This window comes from Nicotiana tomentosiformis, chromosome 6, assembly GCF_000390325.3.
Source record: "Nicotiana tomentosiformis chromosome 6, ASM39032v3, whole genome shotgun sequence".
Lineage (NCBI taxonomy): Eukaryota > Viridiplantae > Streptophyta > Magnoliopsida > Solanales > Solanaceae > Nicotiana > Nicotiana tomentosiformis.
Genome location: NC_090817.1, coordinates 30,765,384 through 30,791,029, shown reverse-complemented (window position 1 = coordinate 30,791,029; position 25,646 = coordinate 30,765,384). Strand labels below are relative to the sequence as shown.

At 33.8% G+C, this 25,646-nt stretch overlaps 2 protein-coding genes across 2 annotated transcripts; one reads left to right on the top strand and one right to left on the bottom strand.

Annotated features, from left to right (window-relative positions):
• Nucleotides 1–5,018: 5,018 nt before the first annotated feature.
• Nucleotides 5,019–7,986, top strand: LOC104108896 (scarecrow-like protein 21). Its single transcript, XM_009618048.4, has 2 exons — nt 5,019–5,157; nt 6,024–7,986. The coding sequence occupies exon 2, from the start codon at nt 6,092–6,094 to the stop codon at nt 7,838–7,840; it is 1,749 nt and encodes a 582-aa protein (XP_009616343.1). The 5' UTR covers nt 5,019–5,157; nt 6,024–6,091; the 3' UTR covers nt 7,841–7,986.
• A 12,378-nt stretch (nt 7,987–20,364) lies between these two features.
• On the bottom strand, nt 20,365–22,335 carry LOC104108897 (proteasome subunit beta type-6-like). The gene is made up of 4 exons (XM_070178400.1): nt 22,326–22,335; nt 21,179–21,246; nt 20,724–20,972; nt 20,365–20,676 (listed from the first exon to the last, which is right to left on the bottom strand). The coding sequence occupies exons 1-4, from the start codon at nt 22,333–22,335 to the stop codon at nt 20,365–20,367; spliced, it is 639 nt and encodes a 212-aa protein (XP_070034501.1).
• Nucleotides 22,336–25,646: the final 3,311 nt, after the last annotated feature.

Here is a 25,646-nt window from a genome sequence, read left to right as displayed (position 1 = left end):
ATCGTTTACACATAAGTCAAATCTCCAGTCAATTCTTTTTCATTTAAGCTTCAAAAATGAGAATTGTTCTTTTAATTAAATTCTGAATCTTTCAAAAATCAAACTCGACCACACTCGCGGGTCATAATACATATTACGAAGTTGCTCAAGACCTTAAGTTACTGAACGAGACGTAAATTCTTAAAACGACAAGTCGGGTCGTTACAGTATCTCATCTGAATGGTCATTTCAACGTCATAAACCAAATAAATGATACTCCTTTCATTTCATTTTATTTGTGGTAGTTTAATTTAACACAAAACTTAAAAAAGAAATAAAGACTTTTAAAATTTATAGTCTTAAATATTTCATAATATTTGTGTGGTTATAAAACTTTTAAAATATGTAATTTTAACCATGTCATATTATTTGTGTGATTCACTACAACATTATGCCTCTATAGCTACAAAGTTAAAATTTGTAGCTAATACCAAACAATAACCACAAATATAAGAATTATATGGCTATTTATAAAATTATAAAAAAAAAATTAGCTACGGAAATTAAGTTGGTAAAGCCAATTCCTCATATTAGTTATACTGGATAAAATATTAAAATATGTCAATTTATTTTGAACTGGCTATTAAGATAAAAAAAAGTGTCAAAAAAAGTGGATGGAGAGAGTATTAATCCCTAAAGGGTCGTTTGGTAGGGTGTATAAGAATATTATTGAATAAGGTATGTTAGTAATATTGAGATCAGTTATGATAGGATTAGTTATTTTGTGATTATTTCTTATAAACTATTTGCTTTAGTGTATTAAAAATAGCACGCATTGCATAATTCTTTAAGAAAATTATTTGTTTACAAAAATATCCTCCATATGCATTAGAAAGATGTAAAAAGGGTTTTGAAAGAACAGTTCTATCTTTATACATGCTTATTATATTCATGTATTAAAAATTATGGTACTACTAATATCATGGTGTGCTATGTATAAGAATAATACTTCATAGGGTATGTAACTAATACATATATTAATTATACTTATTCTTAGGTTGAGAAACACTATCAAACAAAAAATTAATAATACTAAGGCTAATATATATATTATTTTTCTTAATACATCCTACCAAATGAACCATAAATTCATGTGTGTTGGGATAGTGGATATCTAGTCCATGTTACAGCAAACCACTGCCAATATTTTGTTTTAATTGGTTTTTTATTTCGGCTTTGAGGTTTCGATTAATTTAGTTTACATAAAATAATTATATTTTGGGAGATAAAATATTAAAAAAAATAACTTTACAACCAAAGCTCAAACTCAACAACACTTCTGATTAAATGAGGAGGAGTACACCGTCAAAAACTTGCGCAGTGGAGAAATCCACAACCTAGAAAGAATGAAAAAAAGAAAGGAGGTCACGTGTGTGTCTGTTGGCCAAGGTTTTCTGTGGGCTCAATCCAGTGGTTGCCTTGACGCCTTGAAGTTTCAAAGAACAACTTCACTTTTACAATTAAGAAAAAGAGAAGAATGAAAAGTTGAACGAGAAAAATAGATTATATTCTGATCTTTGTTTTTATCCACGGCGAGACAGTTCTGACATTTTTCAGCTACAAATAACTTAGGAGTCGTTTGGACATAAGAATTATAAATTTAAAAAAAATAGTATTTAGAATTTAAAATTATATTTGAATGTGTATTTTACTTGAAAAAATATTATAATTTTATGAGCGTAGAAAAAAATATTTCTGAAAATTTTAATTTTTTTTTTAAAAAAAAACTCATTTTCATAGACATAAGTATTTTCATAGACTCATTTTGAAAATAAAATATTAATTGAATAGTTTTCTAATACATATTTAAATTTAATTTTCACTTTAAAATAATATTAATTATAAATTATACCTTTATTATCTTTTTCATAAATTAATACTTAAATTTTTAAAAGACTGGTCAAATATAATTTGTCTATCAAAAATTACAGAAATCACTTATCAAATAAAATTTTCAAACACAAACTGCTACTCTCTTAAATATTTTTTGAAAAGTACTTTTAAATAAAAATAATTTTCAGTAATTTCTGGCATTTTAATTCTAAATAGATTTGGGAATTGAAAGGAAAGTCAGCTAAAACGCGTGCCACGTCAGGTCAAAGTAGTGAAAGCTAAGAAGATTCTCATAGCATAGTCCACGTGACAGACATTACTAGTCTTTTATAGTTTAATTGGTCAGTCTGTGTTGGCTCAATTTAATTGATCGTCATAGTAGTGTCACGTGATCGTCACCTTGTCAACCTTCACTTAATGTTTTTTCTCTACAGTTATTACTACCTCTTTTCTGTCTGACCTTTTGAGTTCCCTCGATCCCATCCTCCTCTCCAGCGCGTGCTCGCAAACTAATGTTGCTTCTCAATCAACGTACTTTCTTTTAGCTTCTATAGGATTCAAAATGAACGTTTCTTATATTGAAATTTGAAATATCTTATTAAGAATATGAAAATACTTATCACTTACCACCAAGAGTTTGTGAGTTCGAGTCACCTCAAGAGCAAGGTGGGGAGTTCTTGGAGGGAGGGAGCTGGGGATCTATCGGAAACAGCTTCTCTACCCCAAAGTAGTGGTAAGGTCTACGTACACACTACCCTCTCCAGACTCCACTAGTGAGATTATACTGGATTGTTGTTGTTGTTTACAATTTTTGACGGTGCTCCTCAATTAATTATTATTATACACAACGTTTATATCAAATAATATTACTTTATTATGATTAATTGATATGATAAGGTACTATATATGTGTTATTAGAATGCGCAAGCAAATTAACGATTTATGTGCATAATAATGTATATTATAAAATTATTACCTTATCAAAAAATGTATATTATATAATTATTAGATTAATATAATAATTGAGTATAAATAACTCTTCCTTTTCTATCACTATATATATATATATATATATATAAAGTTAGGTCAAGAAGCTCACTAATTTATCCAACCCAAGCTCGTGAGATGATTCCTAGCAGCACTACCATCTCCCAAATAATACATGAGATTTAATCATCACACCGCACGCCCAATAGCAAGAAGTTTTAAGAACTAAATCTAAAACTATCGAGAAAAATAGAGAAACGATCTTCACACGCCAATGGAAATAATTTGGTCGAGAAATGGAAGAGCTAGCTACCAGATTATAAGCTCTATCCATGCAAGCCAAAACACTCCAACTCGCGCGGATGGTTCTTTTGGCAAACTTAGACGCGATCTGATGTTCATCACAATTCATATAGTATTAAAAATATACTAGCTAGTGTACTTTTAGTTTGTACATTACTATCTAGCCAGAAGTTTTAGAGTCAACTACGGAATACTTAAATTTGCATTATATATTTCTATGGCTCAAAATGACCACACGACAGTTTAATTGAAAAGGAGTTCAATTTTGAACGATAATGAGGATGTTAACTTGGATTAATCAGATACTTTATGCATTTTGATACCTAACCAAGTTAGTTGACCACAAAGAAGGAATAATAATATTCTTCAATCAGATTTTGAACAAATTTTTCTTGAGATATTCCAAGCAAATACTTGAAGAAGCAAATGCAGAATTTGGCAATAATTGTCTATAGTAGTTGTTTTTTAAAAAGTTGGAATTACTGAATTCATGTCAATTTCCGTCTTTTTTTTGGGATCGAGACAATCAAGTGTTATATGTAAGCTAACAAACAAACTTTGAACGACAATAAATCAACCGACAAAAAGCAACATATCAAAAGACATGCATATAATAGTTTAATGTGATTTGGTGTGACGCACATATGAACAATTCACTAAGAAAAATTACAAAAATATCAAGAGATAATTCTTCCCCTAAACAAGATTCTTCAACCTTAAAGGGCTACATTTGTAGGTTGTGTGTAAAGTGAGAAGAAAGAATACTCAATTTATAGAAGTGCAAAATATTTTTTATCAATAAAAGTATTAATTAGTCAGATACGAAAAGATTTATACTTTCCTTTTAGGAAAAAATAAAAATAAATTATAATAAACATTTTGTCCTTCGTTCAAAAGCAAAACTCAAATATAGTAGAAAATGAGAAAACCCTAACTCTCCTTTTAATAGTTTGGATTGCTATAGAATGATGATATCACTTACTTTTAAAGAACCATTTTACAAATATATTCTCAATAGGCATGGGAGCTTATATATTTTTCTATAAACGTTAATCAGCTCATTCTTTTAACCTTTTTACTAAAAAATCACACACATCAATTTAACAATAAATTAGTTTTAATTAAATTGGCCTAAATTGATAGAGTAGACAATTGAGAATAATCGAATATAGATAAGAAAACTTATATTAGCCAACCTAATTTACACATTATGTTATGATTGTTTGCAAAAATGTCGAGGAGGGGCAGGTAACAATAGTGGCAATAACAAAAAGTGATTGGACACTAATCATGCTAGTAGAATGACCCAACTAGACCTCAAAAAAAGTTGTACCAAACTAGTACTACTGGTTTTGGAACCCTGTTCAAGTTTTCAATTCTTTCATTTCTTAAAGCATGTCACCTTTAGTTATGAATATTCTCAAATGAAATGTTTCTAGAATTTCAACGTTCGAGCTCATTTTCTAAAAAGGTCACAAAATTCTTGATGTAAGATACGCTAACTAAATGAATGTATTATCATCCTTTAATAAAAAAAATTAAAATTATTATATTTTATGCATTGAAAACGTACACATTGTATAGATTAGTTATCTAATATACTTGATAAGTAACGTGTAATAAATTGGATGCTAAGGGGTATATAGTCAATGAGGGGAGACCCGACAGTGGCTTTTTCCTAGCGTGTAAAACACAGAGAGCAGAGTAACGCGTAAGCCATCCATTAGGCGTTAACCATGGTTGGAAGAGGATGGAACATTCTAACCCACTTGTTTGGTCAGCTTCACTGCTATTCTAATAAAACAACTGAACCACCACCTTTCCTGTTTCCTCCTCTATATATTTAGTCTTTATTGCTCGTTTCTTCTTCTTCTTCCTCAATTGTAACTGCCTAGTCTTCTCTCCAAATTTATATAACTGCCGCTACGGATAATTTTCTCATATCCCACTTGAGTAATATCAAATCTACACTCTTTCTTCTGCAGATCATATCAGGTATTTTATTTTGTAATTTGTTACTCTTGATTCTTCTTTTGGATTTTGGTTTGGTTGAAAAAGCGAATTAACAAGAAATTCAAAGTTTTGATTTTTGTGATCTATATGGTTCATTGGTTGAGCTGGACCTTTTTCTACTCGGTCTCTATCATTGAAAAAAAATTATCATTTTTCCTGAGGATTTGGGTTCTTTTCTCTGTTAATTCTGGTCTTCCTCTGCAGTTGAAATATATTTATATAGCGTGATTTGGTAAGGGTTGCAAAAATTCGATTTACTGAATGTTTACAGCAGTGTATTTCATGCTGAATATGAATAAATAAGTTCGTTTAGTAAATTCATGTTAATTATCTTGTAGACTTATTTTTTAAAAATGATTGCTATCACTTGGAGTTGGCTCTATATTTAACATGCATATAAGGTAATTACGTTTCTTGAGATTTTTTTGGGGTTCATCAGACATGAAAATGCATTAGACTGTATAACGGGGAATATAGGAGTTTCTATTTGAAAAACTTTTTTACAGAAGGCAAATTGATGACTGAAAGGAGATGAGAATTCACCTATCATAATTCATTAGAAAGATTTCATAATATAATTTCTCCCTCTTGCTGTGAACATCTGTGGAGCAAGGTTATCCTACTTTAAGAGCTTAAACTATTCTACTTCGGCGTTAGAATTAATTATTAACCCCACATGATAGATTATTCTCGTCTTAACAACCTACGAGACATGTCATGGTGATGCTTGATGTGTTTCGTTCTGTACTTTCTTCTTGTCTTTCCATTAGCTTCAAAAGTAGAAAGCTTTATTGTCCTCTGGAGAGGGTTGTAAAATTGATGTTTGTTCATCTCTGTATTTATCACAGGTTGATTTTGTTGAAGCAGATATTGTCTGTGAGAAAAGAGAATGTGCTGAAAATACTTTGTGCATAGTATGGATGCGCACCATTTTTATGATTATGGTGTGACTGGAAGCGATTTGTCATACTCTTCATATCCTACTATTAGTTCTCTACCAAATAGGCCGTCTGGGACCTCGAAATTTGATTCAGAAAATTCGCCAATTTCGCCACTTGCAAACTATTTCGACTCTGAGACCTTTACCACATTAAGTAATTGCCAGGAGCAGCACAGCTCTACAGAAAATCTTTCAGGAGCTAGTTCTTCCAGTAATTCTTCGCTGGATTATAACAATTATTTCCATCGTCCAAGCTCCTCCCCGGATTGTCTTCCGGAAGGTCTGCTGGTTTTCTCTGGTGGAAATGCTGTTCTTCAGAATGCGGTTCACAGTCAGAACATGCAACATGCTCTGCTGCAGTTGGAGTCTGCTTTAATGGGGCCAGACGAAGAAGTCACAAAATCTAGCCCTTCTTATGGTGGAAATAGGGCGGCACAAACATCAAATCAGAGGTCTAGGGCGTGGACCAACGAATCCAAGGTTTTGCATCAAAATGAAACTCAACGATCACAAATTTCCTTGTTCGCCAAGTCAGGCAATGGAATTCGAAGTCAGGAACAGAACAAAGTACTAGACAACTTGCCCTTGCATGGTCTTCCCTCTAGCAATCTGAAGCAGCTGCTTATAGCATGCGCCCGAGTTCTTGCTGACAACAAACTAGATGATTTTGAAGTACTGGTTACCAAGGCAAGGAGTACTGTGTCCATTACTGGAGATCCAATCCAGCGTCTTGGTGCTTACATTGTAGAAGGGCTAGTAGCAAGAAAGGAGTTATCTGGAACCACCATATACAGGAGTTTGAGGTGCAAGGAACCGGCTGGAAATGACTTGCTCTCCTACATGCATATCCTCTATGAAATATGTCCTTACCTAAAGTTTGGCTACATGGCTGCAAATGGTGCCATAGCAGAAGCATGCAGAAACGAAAATTACGTCCACATTATTGACTTCCAAATTGCACAGGGGACCCAGTGGATGACTCTCTTACAAGCTCTTGCTGCAAGACCCGGCGGTGCCCCCTATGTACGCATTACAGGAATTGATGATCCAGTTTCACAATATGCTCGGGGAGACGGATTGGCAGCAGTGGAGAAACGACTATCAGCAATTTCTGAGAAATTCAACATTGCAGTAGAGTTTAATGCAGTGCCAGTTTTTGCTCCAGAAGTCACTAAGGCTATGCTTGATGTAAGGCCTGGTGAGGCTGTGGCAGTAAACTTTCCTTTGCAACTTCATCACACCCCTGATGAGAGTGTTGACGTGAATAACCCAAGGGATGAGCTTATTAGGATGATAAAGTCGCTTTGCCCCAAGATAGTCACTTTGGTTGAGCAAGAATCAAATACAAACACGGCCCCATTTTTCCCTAGGTTTTTAGAAGCTCTGGACTACTACCATGCAATGTTCGAGTCAATAGATGTGACCCTAGCGAGGGACAGGAAGGAGCGGATCAATGTGGAGCAGCATTGTTTGGCTAGGGATATAGTGAATGTCATAGCATGCGAGGGCAAGGAAAGGGTGGAACGTCACGAGCTACTGGGGAAGTGGAAATCCAGGTTCATGATGGCAGGTTTTCGGCAATATCCTCTGAGCTCTTATGTGAATTCAGTGATAAAGGACCTCATGAGGCGTTACTCGGAGCATTATACACTAGTGGAGAAAGATGGGGCTATGCTGTTGGGGTGGAAGGAGAGGAACCTAATCTCTGCATCTGCTTGGTACTAGGTATGAGAAATCACTGAAAGAGTTGTATCTGTAACGAAGTTGTAGTTTATAACTATTACTTAATGAGACGATAGGATGGATCAGGTAATGTCATATAGTTTCAATTTTCTTAACAATGAGTATAAAAATATTGCTTTCTGTTTAAAGTATTGTTCATAGTTATCCTTGCTGTAAAATATCATTTCTCGTCCTTAATCTCCTTGATAGTTCTTGAGCAATCTTCGGAGTAAGTCATGCTTTGTTTATCAATGTTTTATTATCTTGAAAAGGAGATCAAGTTTTTAGGTACTAGCTAAAAGAAATAGTATATCAAACAAAATGGCACTGAGAAAAGATGAAAATAGAAATTATAATGACAATTCTAGACTTAAATTGTGGTCAAGTAAACTATACTATATAAATTTCTGGAATGGATGAAATTTCGTATACTTCAAGATATGGGAGCTTTTTACGTTTTGCCTTCTTAACCTATGCATCCTGTTTTCCAGTTTGCACCTATCCTCTTATTTCTGACGATTATCCCCGTACCTGGTGGTGGCAAATGGGCTGGTTGGGTCAGATTTGGACGGGTTAAAAATGGGTTGGGTTTCAACCCGCCCATATTTTATACGGGTCAAAATTGATTTGGGTCTATACAAATTTGTTTTTACTTCTTAAACTATTTTTGGTATTCAAGTATGCATCTAGAAAGAACAAGAACGCTAAACAATAGTAACAATACTTACAATGTTTAGAAGGAAAATAAATACTCACACAGTTAACTATGAAGGAACTTAAGGAAGAACAGTTGGAATTATGGGTGTTAACCGAACAGGCTGGTCCGGACTGGACACGAAAAAAATAATATGTTCGGATATTGTTCCGGGCTGGTAGTGGGCTGGATAAAGATGTTGGCACCGGGCTGAGAAATTCCGATCTAATTAAGGACCGTCCGAATTCGGGCTTAACGGGTCTGGACCGGGACGGGTTACTTTTTTTTTTTTAAGTATATTTTATTTTTCATATTCAATGTTATTGATACTTAAGTGTTTGCAAACTTTTAAGGCTTAGAATTAAACTTTAAAGTTAAAAGTTTAAAGTTTTAAATTTGAATTTTAAAATTAAAATTTAAATGGGTTGGGTTTCAACCCGCCCATATTTTATACGGGTCAAAATTGATTTGGGTCTATACAAATTTGCTTTTACTTCTTAAACTATTTTTGGTATTCAAGTATGCATCTAGAAAGAACAAGAACGCTAAACAATAGTAACAATACTTACAATGTTTAGAAGGAAAATAAATACTCACACAGTCAACTATGAAGAAACTTAAGAAGGAAGAACAGTTGGAATTATGGGTGTTAACCGAACAGGCTGGTTCGGACTGGACACGAAAAAAATAATATGTTCGGTTATTATTCCGGGCTGGTAGTAGGCTGGATAAAGGTGTTGGTACCGGGCTGAGAAATTCCGATCTAATTAAGGACCGTCCGAATTCAGGCTTAACGGGTCTGGACCGGGACGGGTTACTTTTTTTTTTAAAGTATATTTTATTTTTCTTATTCAATGTTATTGATACTTAAGTGTTTGCAAACTTTTAAGGCTTAGAATTAAACTTTAAAGTTAAAAGTTTAAAGTTTTAAATTTGAAATTTGAATTTTAAAATTAAAATTTGAAAGTAAGTGACTACAAAAAATTATTTAATAAGACCAATATGCAATATGTAAGGATCAAACTCCAAAGGCTTTTGTTTTATATTTTCATTGAATAATAAATAATACTTTAAATTAATTTGCAAGTTCTATTTTGATTTTTTTTATTTTTGAACTTGCAAATTAAAAGTTTACAACAATAATAAAAAAATAAGAAAGAGTACATCACATGCTTTGCATCCTTTTTGTAAGTTCATCCATGTCAACATGAGGTTCTTAGTTTCCGGCATTGCTTGAATCGGAACCATAAACCATTATATCTTCAATTTCTTGGTCCTCCGCTTCATCTACCTCTTCACGCCCTTGATTTCACCGTTCTGATCTTATCCAATCTCTGAAGCACACTAGAATTTCCAAAGCGTTGCTGCCCAATGAATGGCGAGTATCTCCTAGTTGGTGCCTTGCTTGGCTAAATGCACTCTCTGATGCGACTGTTGAAATCGGCACATTTAGCACGTCTCGAGCCATGGCCGAAAGAACAGGAAATTGATTTGAGTTGCTCCTCCACCAACCCAGCGGTAGAAATTCCTTTATGCGGGGCTCTGGTGACTTTTGCAAGTAGAATTGGAGTTCATCAATGTTCCTACTACTGGTTTGTTGATTCTCTCCTAGTGTATACCAAATCAAATAATCTTCAACACCATCATTATCCTCCAAAGCACCGGATGCAGATGTTGAAACTGAACTTGAAGGAATATTTGCATCTATAGCAGCAGAAGCATCAACAATGTTAGCATAATAATTATATAAAGTTTGTAAATGTTTGTGTAGATAAGAAATACAAGTTTCAATATCAGGGGTTTCAGTTGGTCTAATATCCATATAAACGTATAAAGCAGTGATTAATTGGCGATAAGTGGCCATTTTGATAGAAGGGTTTAAAATAGCACCAATTAGGTAAATAAGGGGAATTGTGTAGAAATAATTCTTAAATTTATCTAGCATAGATTCAACAACAAAAGAATATCCTTCTTTCTTCTTCAAATTATGGAGTAAAAGAGAAATTTCAGCAATATGAACTAAACCATTTGCAATAGTAAGATAATAAGCTCCAGAAAACTCAAGTGTAGCCAAATAAAAAATTTGTAAAAATTTTACAACATCTTCAATGACATCCCAAGTTCTAGATGTTAACAAACGGTTAGGATCGGGACAATGAGAATTAGCAACTTCAGTTATAGGCATTTTATAGTTATGACAATATCTTAAGAATAAATAAGTATAATTCCACCTAGTAATTATTTCTCCAGGCATGAGTCTTGTTTTTAGTCCATACGGTACACATTTTTCCTTAAATGTATTTAATCTAGCACTTCTATTATTTCCTTGAATTACACCACCAACTCTTCTAACTAAAGTGATCTCATCTCTAAATAATTCAAGGACACTCTTCACAATTAAATTATAGATATGACATGCACACCTAACATGAAATATTTCAGGAAGTGGTGGGTGTAGATGCAATTTTAATATTGTAATAGCAGAATTGTTGTTAGAAGCATTATCAAATGACATACACAAAACTGTTTCTGAAAGATTGTAAAATATAGCAACTTCATGGATAGTATTACTTATAAATGCACTAGTATGACTTTGATCTTCATCATATTTAAAAGCAATAATACGTTGTTGCATACAAAAATTATCATCTATCCAATGGCATGTAACAATCAAATAATCATTTCCATTAACAGCACGATCAATATCAGAAGTAAGAGAAACTCTACAAGAAAGACTGGCGAACAAATAACGAATATATGTCTGATATTGTCCAAAAAGCCGAAAGATATCAGCTCTACAAGTACTTCTAGGAATACCTTTAAACAAAGAGTTATAAATTCTATGAATATAAGTAACAAGATATGGTGAAGCAACAAAGCTAAAGGGTAAACAACCTAAAACAATCATTTTAGCTAATTCTTCCCGATCTTTTGCTATATCGTATTTACCCATTAAAACGCCAATACCCGAGTTAAGTTTTTGTTTCCCACCTTCCTCATCAGCACCCCATGCAATAAAGTGGTTATCTACCATGTGCCTACAAAGTTGACCCGTTCCCATGCCTTACCTCCGGTCTCATGTTTATAAACTTCCTTACAAATTTGACATCTTACATAATTTTTATCTCTTCTAGTCTTTCAAAAAAAATTCCAACACTTACTTCTTAATCTTTGATTCCTCTTAATAGGGAGGGGAGGCCTACATGTATTACCACGACCTCCACTCCTAGTATTTTGAGTTTGACTAGCATTACCAAGTGTAGTTGGTGATGTTTGAAGATTATCAGGCAATTGGTATCATCTAAATTATTATCTATACCATAATTTTTTTGAAGTTGCTCATAATCTACATTTAAATTTTCAGGTGAACTTTGAGAAATATGTGTAAAGCTACTAGAAGAACCAGCACTACTTCTTAATTTTTTAGAAGTTTTACTCTTACTACTACCACCCCTACTAGTACACGCTTTTTTGGCTCCTCTAAATATATCCATTATGTAAATTAAATTAATAATTCTTTATAATAAAATAAAAATATACAACAAAGAAGAGAAAGAGATGGAACGAGTGTACCGGGATTCCGGATGCCGCACTAAATTTGATATCAAACTTCAGTTGAAAGACTGATACTTGATATTTGATGATATTGAATATTGATACCACACTTCACTTGAATACATGATATTTGATAATTATAATTTTGTAGTGACTAAAGTAAATATTTGATGAAACTTGAAATAATAAGTAATTGAGAATTTAAGAGCAATAAGCAATATTATCAAGAGAGATTTAGAGTAGTAAGAGAGCAACTTGTGAGAAAAGAATGAACAAGAAGGGGGGTTATTTATAGTTTTTAAAAGGTCAAAATTATAAATTATCAATTAGGGGTGGGGGAGGGGCTATTTTCTTAAGGGGTAGGCCGAAATGGCCATTTTTGCAAAAACAATGGCCGTTGCCCAACGGTCATTTGTGAATTTGACCGTTGGCAATGGTCAAAACATTAAAAAAAAATTGACAATGGTAACCGGGCTGGACCAGGCTGTAGCTCGGTAAAAACCCGGTAAGGGGTAACCGGGTTCCGGGGCACCGGTTATCAAAAAATGTTCATTCCCCCCGGCTTCCCCCCCCCCCCCAAAACCCTCACCCAACCCGTCCCACCCCCTAGCGTACCGGGCTATTATTGGGCTGGCCCGGGCCGATAACAAGTATAGTTGGAATACCTTTATAGCATTTTTAGTTTTAAAAATGATATCATGTATTTGAGTGAGCAAAAGTTAAAAATAACACACTAGGCTAATCCATATTTTACCCATGAATATCCATATTTATATAGGTTAAAGTCCAAATTTTACCTAACTGCATAGGCGTACACATGATATTTGGTAAGCGATGTCGAAATTTAAAGTGGTGAACAAATTACTACAATAAATATGAGTGATAAAGAAATAGAGAAGAGCAACACCACAAACCGTCACTTAGAAATTACAAGTTATAGAGGATGAGAACTTTTTCGTAGTTACGGTTTTAAATTCGTTTATCTTATTCTAAAACAATTACTTTTTAGAAGTTAAATAGTATTTCATTATCACTTATGGTGCCACGGAAGAGGACACAGTTCTATTTCTAAACAAAAGAGGCTTAAAAGGAAAAAACATGCAAAAGAAACACAAACGAAGTATTCGAACCGCGAACCGCAAACCTCGACGTTGCAAGTGAGACGCTTGACCATCAAACCAGACACTATCGTTTGTTCAGCAATGTCATTTGATTTATATATATATCTTTTGCACAATGCTTATATGTGTAATACCTAAGTTTTCCGACGAAGCGGTGTCGGATGACACCGGTTGGACAAAGGTGCATCCGCCCTGCCGACTGAAATATCACTCATCTAACTCACTAAAATATAGACGGATTGGACGGTTTGACAAAATATGGGCTCATTTTGCCAGCACTACTCGTAGCTACTCATTTCTTTTCACTATCATAAAAAAGATTCATTTTATGAGGGACAATTGAGAGAAGAGGACTCTTACGAGCAGGTCTTAAGGACTGTTGCTAACACTCGTAATTCGGGTACATTGAAACATATACTTGCATATATACATGCTATAAGGAACGGGATTTAGCGAAGAGTAGAGGCATTAGGAGGCAAAAAATTCCCCTCGCCTACTAAATTTGAACAAAAGATTTATATAAGTATCGCAACCAAACAAAAAATGCCCCTTCAGCATAAGCATCCTTAAATCTTTACATTACAAAAGCAAATATTCGTCCTTTCCGTATCTTTTGAAACATAATAAGGAAATAAAATTTTGTTGAAGCAAATATGACATTACAGAATAGGAACTGAGGGCAAAGGGGAGGGCAAGAACAATGATCCACAATAGGGAGCTAGTACTGGTATATTAGGAAAACAAATACTCCCTTCTTTGTTTCAATTTATGTGATACAATTTGGATTTCGAGAGTTGAACTTTTCGCGTATTTAGATATTCAATCTTTAATTTTTTTGATATAAAATTGACATGTTTGGAAACTACATAAAAAGGTGTTATAAGTCATTATAATTTACAATTCAAAATATTCAAAATGCATATAAGAATTGCGGTAAAAAATAACTTGTTTGGCTCTCGAAATTCGAAATGCATCATTTAATTGGGAGAGGAAGTACATTTCTAGAAGCTCACATACTAAATACTACAATTCCAGCAGTGAGTTCACAGGCTGTGTCTATTGATGCCAAGTGGAAGCAGGGGCAGACGTAGTGTTCTACCGACGATTTCAATTGAATTCATAACTTATGACGCGGCGTAAAAATTTATATGTAAAAATTATAAAAATACATATGAACTAACATTAAAAATATAATGAGTACAATAGTAAAAAAACTTAAAAATTGAACCCACAGAGTTTAAATCCTAGATCCGCTTTTGAATGTAAGAGTAGCAGAGAATACAATTTCCCTGTAGCTCCAGCTTTACTAATAGTCACAGTGAACTGCGCCATCACTGCTCGCATGATATTTGACTTAAAGTATGCATACTTTTATGTATATTGCCTCGCATTGTGCTCATGTCTCGTAGATTACGGATGTATAATATAATGATTTGTGCTAATTTGTGGTATTTCTATGTGTAGGAATCATTCGGATGCAATTTGGGATGAAAGTATTCGAATTGGAGTGAAAATGGGAAGAAAAGGCAAAAGTGCACATTTGAGCGCCACAGGTAGCGTGGGGCGCTCCCGTGACTCAGTTTCCAGAAGCATAAAATATCCAGCGCCATGGCTAGCACCCCACGCTATCCTGGGCGCTGGTGATGGGGACTTGTCCTATTTTACCCGGGACTTAGTTATTTCGGCCCTACACACCCCCCAACTCGTATAAAAGGGGTCCTAAACATATTTTGGAGAGGGGAGAACGTTTTTGAGATAAAAACGCAAGCATAGAGCCGCGTTGGAGTCCAGGTTTCATCTTTCTTCTACCAAACTTAGTAATTTTTATGTTTATTTGTATAATTTGTTGTTTGGCTACCATGTCTATGTGGAGCTAAACTTCACGTTCTAGGGTTGTGGTACTTTCATGAATATTGTTATTCGAACATTGATTTTGATTTCTTGATTTGTCGTATTAGTTTATTTATTCAATCCTACACTTAATTAGTTGATTGCTTGATCACTAATTGAATACTATCTACTAAACTAGAATTAAGCTCGAAAGTGGGAATTCTAGATTGCATATAGGATTGAGTAAAGGAAGTTCTTGAACCTGGGCATCGGGGAACGGATTCGTGGTTAGGATAGACATATACCTAATTGTCTTGCTTGGTTGATTTGCAGGAATTATAAATGCATTCTTGTTAGTTCTAATTCCATAGACATTTAGGCATTAGGTTAGCTTGAATAGGCGAGTAAGAACTCGACATATTCTTATGAGCAATATTAACCCTGTTAACCAATAAACTAGATAAATTAATTAGTCAATTCAATTGAAGAATACAATATGAATGTTAGATAGCCCACAGCTCTGCTCTTTTTCTGTTTAAAGTTCATTAGTTATTTTTTTTCTTATTTTAATTAGTTTAAAATCAAATACTTCTAGGTTTAATTCTTGTTTAGATAATTAAGATAGTCTAATTTAGTTAATAGTTAGTCACAAGTCCTCGTGGGTTCGACATCCGACTTTTAGTCACTTTATTACTTGACGACCGTGTATACTTGCATGTGCGTTTGGTCGCAATAAGTTTTTAGTGCAGTTACCGGGGACTTAGAATTAGCTATTTCTAGATTAGACATTTATTTTTTTAATCTATTCAAGTTTTTTTAGTTTTAGTTTAGTTAGTATTTTTTTATTTTAACATGGCATCTTGGAATGAAAATTGTTCGAATGATGGTTATTCTTATTTTGATGATCTCTGTCCATATTGTGGAGGACCTCACTGGTAGAAAAATTATCAGAATATTTCCGGGAGCGAGTTGTGCACACAATCTCAATCCTTTGAGTGGAATATTTGTAATATGTGTGGTGGTCAAGGTGGCCATTGGGATGATTGTCCTAAATTTTTTTATCCTTCTCTGAGCCCTTATTATGATCTTTCCAACAATGTTTGTGAGTTTGATAGGAGCAATGAAGTGCATGATATGGAATGTGATGCATATATTAGGGATATTTTGAGGCAAGTAGCAGAGCAACATAATGAACTCAAAAAAGATATGAAAAAAATGAGGGTAACAATCACAATGAAGGCCAATATGGAAGAATTGAATGAAGAGAGTGAGTTCGAGGAAGAAGACAATTTTGAAAAAGTGGAGATTTTGAGCCATATGTTGTTGGTGGAACAATCCGAAAAATTAGAAATATATGAGGCTCAATGGGAGAAAATTGCAAGTGGGATGAGACACTTAATAGAAGAAAGAGCTTAACTAAGATAAGAGATTGAATAATTTGGCACTGCTATTCACGAATTAGAGGCTCAATTGAATGCAAAGGTTGATGCGTCTAACACCCAACAAAATAGTATTGAGTTGTATGAAGCTGAAAAGGAGCTTATACGCCAAATTGATGAGCTAAAAGTGGAGAGTCAATCATTCAAGTATGTTTTTGTTGATGATGCCCATGTTGAGAAAAGTATACTGAAGCCATGTGAGAAAGCAGATAATGTTATATTTGAAGACTTTTGTGCATGTAAATATGAGGATGTAAAGAGTAATACAATTCTAGAGTTAGGGCGTATTGTTCCTCATTCCATATATTTTTCAACACTATGTTTGGATGATGACATATAAATCGAGTCATCTGAGCCTTTGGAGGAGACAATGGACGAGGAACGAGGTGCTTACATTCTTGAATTCGTCGCGCCAGAGAGACATAATTACATACCTCATCTGAAGGCCAAGAAGTGTAGAATGCGATATTAGTTGCTTGGCCCAATTAATTTTGTCTCACCGCCCCGGGAGCATAATAGAAAGCTTAAAGCCAAATTAGGGGCTCAATTCATAAGTTTGAGGTGGAGGCAAAAAGTGGCTCACGTCGTGCCGCGACTTTAAATTAGGCGCTTGTTGGGAGGCAACCCACCTTTACTGCTTTCTTTTAGTTTTGATTTTTTTTCTTATTGTATTATTTTTGTAGTGTTTTTTTATTTTGTAAGATTTTGAGCATATGGAGCAAAGCCATAGTAAGTGTGCAAAAGTGATCCAGATGGTTGGAACTAAGTGAGGATGCCCGCACAAAGGATCATGCTTGGGAGAAGTCTGAGTACCCCGTGAGTCGATATTGCTTCGGTCTTTGGCCTTTCAGGGAGTTTCTTGTCAACCCTCATTATTTATTTTTGCTTTATTTGTGCATTGGGGACACTACACTCTTTTAAGTGGGGTGAAAAAATTTCTCTAGATAATTAGTAGTAGTATGTTAGTAGTAAAAAAAAGGCGTTAACTTCTTATTTTGAGTTTAACTTCTTATTTTTGTTTTTGTAGTAGTGTACTATTTTAGTAGTAGTTTTAGTAACTTAATTTTATTTTTAAATATGGAAAATCAAAATAAAAAAAAATATTAAAAAAATTAAACTTTTCCTGACGATGGATCTCCTAGACAATTTTCTCGAGGGATTAAAGTCTAACCAATAACACACACAAAAATATGTCTTTTAGTTTTTCTTATGTAGCAATAATCCCCCGTGATTTTTCTTTGTGCCTCAGTTCTTTTTCATGGGATGTATTTTGAACCGGGAAGTAATGTTTTATTTTTAGAGTAGTTAAACTTTAGGGAATAAATGGAAGAAAGATGAGATTCCTAAGCGCCCTTGACTTGTCGATAGTAGCATATTTAGGCTTTGGCATGTGTAGTATCTTCCCTATATTTTGAAATTGTCTATGATGCATGTACAGACTGGATAGCATGTTATTGATGCATATGTCTCATTTACTTGACTTATGTTCACTTTGTGCTTAATGCTTAATATCTCGTGGTTCCGTGAATACTTGCATTTGTTGAGAGTCGGAATGAGACCGTCCTTAGTGAGTCATGTGCCAGATGTGAATTGAAGTTTTGTGTAGTCCATGTTATTGTGATTGAGTTTAGAACTTGCCCAGTATGTGAGTCGAGGCAAATTTTTAGGTGATGCTCGGTTTGAAAAATGATTTTAGGCTTTCTTTGCTCTTTTTGAGCTTAATGCTTATCACAAAATAAAAACTATTCCTAGTTAACCCTTTTGAGTCTATAAACTTTTATTTGGTACCCACATTACGAGTCAATACCCTTTTATTCTTAATTGATATTATTTTGATCTTGTTACAAATGAAAGTACTTTAATTGTAAAATAAGCGCTAGAAGAAGTAAGTCTAAGTGTGTGGTGGCTTTTGCGTGGAACTAATGGAAGAATAAAGATGCATTTGTTTTATAGAATAATACATCTCTAGTGGAAATTGAAAAAAAAGAAAAGTAAAATCTAGAAAAAAGAAGGAAAAATATAGATGAATAAATTGTTGTCTTGTTATTGCTAGTGGGTGTGAATTAAGATAGTGCTTAAAGAAAAAGAGAATACTTTTTGGGGTGATATTATTAGTGAAATTGAAGTGGATCGAAAAATTTAAGCTTAAGTTGTTTGGTGATGTGTTAAAGTGCTTAGGAGACTGGACCACTATTCTTATATATATCATACTCGTCCCTTAACCCACATTACAACCATGAAAAAGTTCTAATTGATTTTAGATCCAGTGAGCCGACATTAGTAGAGGTTTACATTATGGGCAAGCCTATGGTACCAATTGCATGCATGTGACTTCTTTGTGAGAGTGATCGATTTCTTTGATTTATGTGAGTTCTTAAAATATATTGAGCATGTAATTTGAAGGTGTGGATTCAACTTACTCTCTTGTTCTTATTGTGAGGGCACATGATTTCACGAGGGATAGGTAATGTTATTAGACTTCACTATGATGTTGGGTGTTCAAGCCATGAGTGCATTGTGATATTGAGTCGGTTTTTAAGGCTAGGATAGTTATGACCATGTTGTCTTTATTTGAATATTTTGGAAGTATTGAATAAGTAAAAGGGAGGTGTGTTTTGAATGGATATGCTAAGGTTTAATTGTTGCTATCAACCATAGTCATGGTATAGTGTGCTTCTATAATTATGTGTAAATTGTTGGTTGACTCGAGGACGAGAAACGTTTAAGTGTGGGATGTTGATATTCGACTTAAAGTATGCATATTTTTATGTATATTGCCTCGCATTGTGCTCATATATCGTAGATTTCGGATGTATAATATAATAATTTGTACTAATTTGTGATATTTCTATGTGTAGGAATCATTCGGATGCAATTTGGGACGAAAGTGTGCGAATTGGAGCTAAAAAGGGAAGAAAAGGCAAAATTGCACATTTGAGCGCCACAGGTAGCGTGGGGCGCTACCTGTGGCCCAGTTTCCAGAAGCATAAAATACCCAGCGCCAGGGCTAGCGCCCCCACTCTGCCCTGGGCGCTGGTGACGGGGACTTGTCCTATTTCGTCCGGGACTTGGTTATTTCGGCCCTACACACCCCCAACTCGTATAAAAAGGGTCCTAAACCTATTTTGGAGGGGGGACGTTTTTGAGAGAAAACACAAGCATAGAGCCGCCGTGGAGGCCGGATTTCATCTTTCTTCTACCAGACTTAGTTATTTTTATGTTTCTTTATATGATTTGTTGTTTGGCTACCATGTCTATGTGGAGCTAAACTTCATGTTCTAGGGTTGTGGTTCTTTCATGAATGTTGTTATTCGAACATCGATTTTGATTTCTTGATTTGTCATATTAGTTTATTTATTCAATCATGCACTTAATTATTTAATTGTTTGATCACCAATTGAATACTATCTACGAAACTAGAATTGAACTTGAAAGTGGAAATTCTAGATTGCATATAGGATTGAGTAGAGGAAGTTCTTGAACCTGGGCATTGGAGAACAGATTCGTGGTTAGGATAGACATATACCTAATTGTCTTGCTTGCTTGATTTACAGGAATTATAAATGCATTCTTGTTAGTTCTAATTCCATAGACATATAGGCATTAGGTTAGCTTGAATAGGCGAGTAAGAACTCGACAGATTCTTATGAGCAATATTAACCATGTTAACCAATAAACTAGATAAATTAGTTAGTCAATTCAATTGAAGAATACAATAGGAATGTTAGATAGCCCACGCTAGATCATTTTCATCACATTGATAATATAAAACTCTACTCTTCCTCCGTTTAAAGTTCATTAGTTATTTTCTTCTTATTTTAATTAGTTTAGAATCAAAAACTTCTAGGTTTAATTCTTTGTTTAGATAATTAGGATAGTCTAATTTAGTTAATAGTTAGTAACAAGTCTTCGTGGATTTGACATCCGACTTTTAGTCAATTTATTATTTGACGACTGTATAGCGTTTGGTAGCAACATAGCACCACCATGTCGTGCAATGGCAAGGGACACCGCATTCATAGCCAGTTTTTCTGCTTCTTCTTGACTCATCCCTTCCCTCCATGATCGGTTCAAGAAACCATGCAAATAACTAGATTCACATCCTTCAATAGCAAAACGTAGCGGCTCCAATACTGTGCTGTTCCCCCAACAGGAATATTGTACCCCCTTCATATTTGTCCCGTCCACCAACGATCCTTCCTGTTTGACGCTTAGCCTTACTGTTATTGGATAATTAATGAACTAACAAAGTTTGCAGCTGACTTGACAGTAGTTGGCTGGACAAGTTGAATTCGAAAGTGGCGAACGTAATCTGCAACTATTTGTGCATCGTCAGCGCAAACATAGACATTATCAGCTAGCTGAGTTATCTTATTAGAAAGCCTACTCGTCATATACATTCCAGTACTGGTGCGGGAGTTAGCGCCGAGAACAAGGATGCTGGTTTCCGTAGAATGTGGCAACAATCTGTCCATCTCCATGCCAAATTTACTTAGCTGAAAGACAAGAAACAAGAAATATAAGAAAGTAAGATTCAGAGATGAGATTATATATCAATTTGCAAGAGTTGGGTTGCTTTTATAATATGTTCCTAATACTTATTCCTTATTGATATAGGATTTCCTATTGGATTAAGAAAACAGTACCTTATTGATATCGAACTGCTTAATTGGACCGGTGCATTTCATATTGGACTTATTACCTGTATTAGGAAATAGTGACCGGTGCATTTCATATTCCTATTGGTCTTATCGAATTCAGATATAGAATCTTCAATTTTTAAAAAATAAAATTTACTTATTTAGAAATTATATAAATAGTACGATAAGTCATTATAATTAACAACTCAAAATAGTTAAAAAAGATTGTGATACAAAAAATATCTTTTGACTCTCCAAATAGTAAGCGCGTCACATAAAGTGGGATAGAGGGAGTAACAACTTTGAATTAGTTAAATTGTAATTTCTTATATCAATGATAAATAGATTAAAAGAATTGATATCGGCATTATTATGCTAAACCCAGGAGGTCTCTAAAATTATTCCTTAATGAAATGTTAAACTTCAACTATATATTTTTTTATAATAGTATACATTTTTATTTAACGAATTGCTGATAATCGGACCATTATCGTGTCATAATTAGGCCATGTTTCGATTAGGTTTCTTCCGAGTAAAGAAATCATCTTTCTTCGAGAAAGCAATCAGGATGTAGGTACGAAGGAAAATATTTTTTAAAAATATTTTGCAAAAACTAATTTATCTTTTGTGAATATTTAGTGAATTTTTTAATACACATATTGATCTAAGCAAGGACGGCTCTTGGGTAAGGCAAGTGAAGTCCTTGCCTTAGGCCCCCAAATAAATTCACTACTAAAAATCTGATTTTAGCGACGGACAAATTCTGTAGCTAACCAGAAAAATTCATCGCTAATCTCATTTAGTAACGGATTAGCGATAGATTATCAAAATAATCTGCTAGCTACGGGCGATTTAGCGACAGATTAACGTCGACGTTCGTATCTAATTCCAGTTTTTTTGTAGTGATTATTATTATTATTATTATTATATATATATATATATATATAAAATTTTTCTCACTAAATTAAATAATATATTTACCTTCTCATCAATTTTATTTTTCTTCTATTATGTATAGTCTTTTTTCATGGTTCTCACGATTTTACTTTCTAATTTCAACTCAAATTCTCTAAATTAACTATTCCTTTTTGTCACATTTGATTGATCCACACACCAGAAAGCAAGTTCTTTTGTGTCTCATCTTTTTTAACTAAGAAATCCCCGAGACAAATATTGCACGGTTCAAAACACGATGGATAAAGGGCTCACCATTTACCATTTTCACTTAAGGAAATAATTCAATACCATATGATGTGCGCCTAACTCATACATCTATGAGTTGTGCTCGCACCACTATAGCAAAGTCATGTAGGTCTTTTTTGTGTCTCAATATTATATTGATTTTATAAAAGACGTTTTAGGGTCTTTTTAATATACTTTGATTTTAGGCCACCAGTTCCGTTGAGCCGCCCTTTATTAACGATCAATAATTATTTACAGACTATTGCCCCACCATGAACGTATTATTCAACCATCTTCATTCACATTTGGTAAATGAATGACATACTCACTGCCTTTAATGTTCTTATTATTGTTGTCTTATCTTAAGTGAGACTCTATAAATTTTATTGAGAATGTCAGGGGTGGACAAGTGGCTCTAGTAGGAGACTACTAAAGCCTTGATTTAGGTCCCCCAAAATTTTTCATAATGGATTTTATAATTTTATTTCAAATTAGACAATATTAATGTTTGTAGAAAAAATAAAAAAGTACAAACAAATTTTAAAAAGGAAAGAAAGGTGTCAACTCTGTAACAGTAACAATATTTTTAAAACTTTGAATTAAACTACTTAAATTTTCGTATTAGTAAATACATGTTTTACAACAATATTAAAGGTAACATATTGTAAATACATGTCTAACATCTCATTTATTTTTTAACAAAATTCTAACATAAAAAATAATATTACTATATGAAGTTAATTAAAGACTTTATGTCATTTAAGAATATATACTATAAACAGCAAGTATGAAAAAAATGACAAGATTAATTTTTTTGCATATATGTGTATATGTACTAATAAAAAAAAAGTATAAGGCCTCTTATTAAAATTTGGCTTTAGGTCACTAATTTTATGGAGACGTCCTTGGATCTAAGCAGCTATTGAATTCATGTGAATCATCGGTATGTTATGTGCAGCATCGCCCCTGCTGCATCGACCATATATTAATTAAGGGAAAACCCACCATGTTTTTATCCCAAGACACAGTTTGAGTGCTTCAACAATTTGAGTGCTTCAACAATCAACATATATGAGTTATGTGAAGTTTATTTTATATCATTCGAGAATTAAAGTACCAGTGAGAAAGGAGTGTGTACTAGAAAGAAAAAGAACAAATTAAAGTGGCAAGAGGAAGACTTAGGAATATTCCACTGCTCTTGATAGAATTTGCTTGAGTAAACTAAAGCTGCTCTTATTTTACAAATTTAAAGGACTTTTACATTCACTTTAATATTAAGTTAATTCAATCTTTAAACTTAAATGATTTGCGCAGATCGGGCTCCCTACCATTTGTCATGATCCGAAATTCTCACCTTCGGACCGTGATGGCGCCTAACATTTCATTTGCTAGGCAAGCCAACGTTAGAATAATATTATTTATTTTTAAAATAATTTTTAAATTTATTAATAACAAAGTACAAATGCGGAAGTAAATCTGAAATGAAGTAAATAATCCTTAAAAATAACGGTGTCTAAATACCATCCCAGAATTTGTGTCACAAGTGCACGAGCTTCTAGAATAATACAAATAAAGGTCTGAATAAAATAAAACTGTCTGGAAACAAACACACAGCTAAAGTAAAGTAGACGGGGACTTCAGAACTGCGAACGCCGTGCAATTATATCTCAAGTCTCCTCTGAGTAGCTGAAATCCGAGCAAGTCTATGGTACGCCGCTGGGACCAACTCCGAAATCTGCACAAGTGCAGAGTGTAGTATCAGTACAACCGACCCCATGTACTGGTAAGTGTTGAGCCTAACCTCGACGAAGTAGTGACGAGGCTAAGGCGGGTCACTTACATTAACCTATACGCAATATTAGTAACAACAACAAATAATAAAAATAATCAGGTAACTCATTTATAATAATTGAAGCCAACTCAACAGTCATAACCAATTATCATTTCCATCAATTTCCGTTGCAGCGTGCAACCCGCTCTCACAATATATTCACATTCAATTCTATTGCGGCGTGCCACCCGCTCCTCCAATATATTCATTTTAATCAAGTCTGTTGTGGCGTGCAACCCGATCCCACAATATATATATATATATATATATATATATATCGACTTTTTAATAAGTCTGCTGCGGCATGCAACCCGATCCTCCAATATGGACTTTTAATAAGTCTGTTGCGGTGTGCAACCCGATCCTCCAATATGGACTTTTAATAAGTCTGTTGCGGCGTGCAACCCGATCCTCCAATATATCCATTTTAATCAATTCTGTTGCAGCGTGCAACCCGCTCCTCCAATATTTTTATTTACCAATTCTTATAGAAGAAATTTTCCCAATAAATGCAACAATTAATATAAAATTATAAGACAACAAGCATACAATAATTATGATTTAATTATGAAACAAACAATGACAAATAGCAAATTATTATGGAAATCAGGGAGAAAATAGGCAGTTCAATATTTAATATGTTAAATGTCAAATAACAATTAAGACACATAAGTCAAATAGCATGTAAAAATTAATGCAAAAATTCAAGAATTAATATTTGATAAAGAATAGGAGAGAAACAATTATTATAATATTTAATTCATGATTTAAAACGATTTATGATTTTTCAAGTAATTATGCAAACAATTAATTTGATGACGTATAGACGTCGTTCACATGCATTTCACATAACAAATAGTTTAAGGGTTCTATTCTCTCAAGTCAAGGTTAACCACGACACTTACCTCGCTTTGCAAATTCCAATCAATTACTCGACCACAACTTTTCCTTTTAAATTTGTCTCCAAAAGGTTCAAATCTATTCACAAAAAATTTGATATACTCAATACGAATCATAGGAATTAATTCCATATGAATTTACTAATTTTTCGGATAAAAATCCGAAATTCATTTAAATATTCGACAGTGGGACCCACATCTCAAATTCCGAAAAAACTCGCGAAATCCGAACTCCCGTTTCACTACGAGTTCAACCATACAAAAATTGTCCAATTCCGATATCAAATGGACCTTCAAATCTTAAATTTTCGTTTTTGGAAGATTTTATAAAAATCTGATTTTTTTTTTCTTCCTAAATTCACGGATTCATGATGTAAATGAGTATAGAATTATGAAATATAATCAATATAGGATAAGGAACACTTACCCCAAGAATCATACTCTTAATCACCCATCATTACCCAAACTCAAAATTGAAGATTAGGGGTTAGAACCTTACCTCTTTGATGAAGAACTTGAGGGATTTCTTGTTGGATTTCAAGGCTTGAACAAGAATTTGATGAACAAAATACTTCATCTACTTCCTCTCTCTAAAACACTCTCACTTCTCTATAAAAA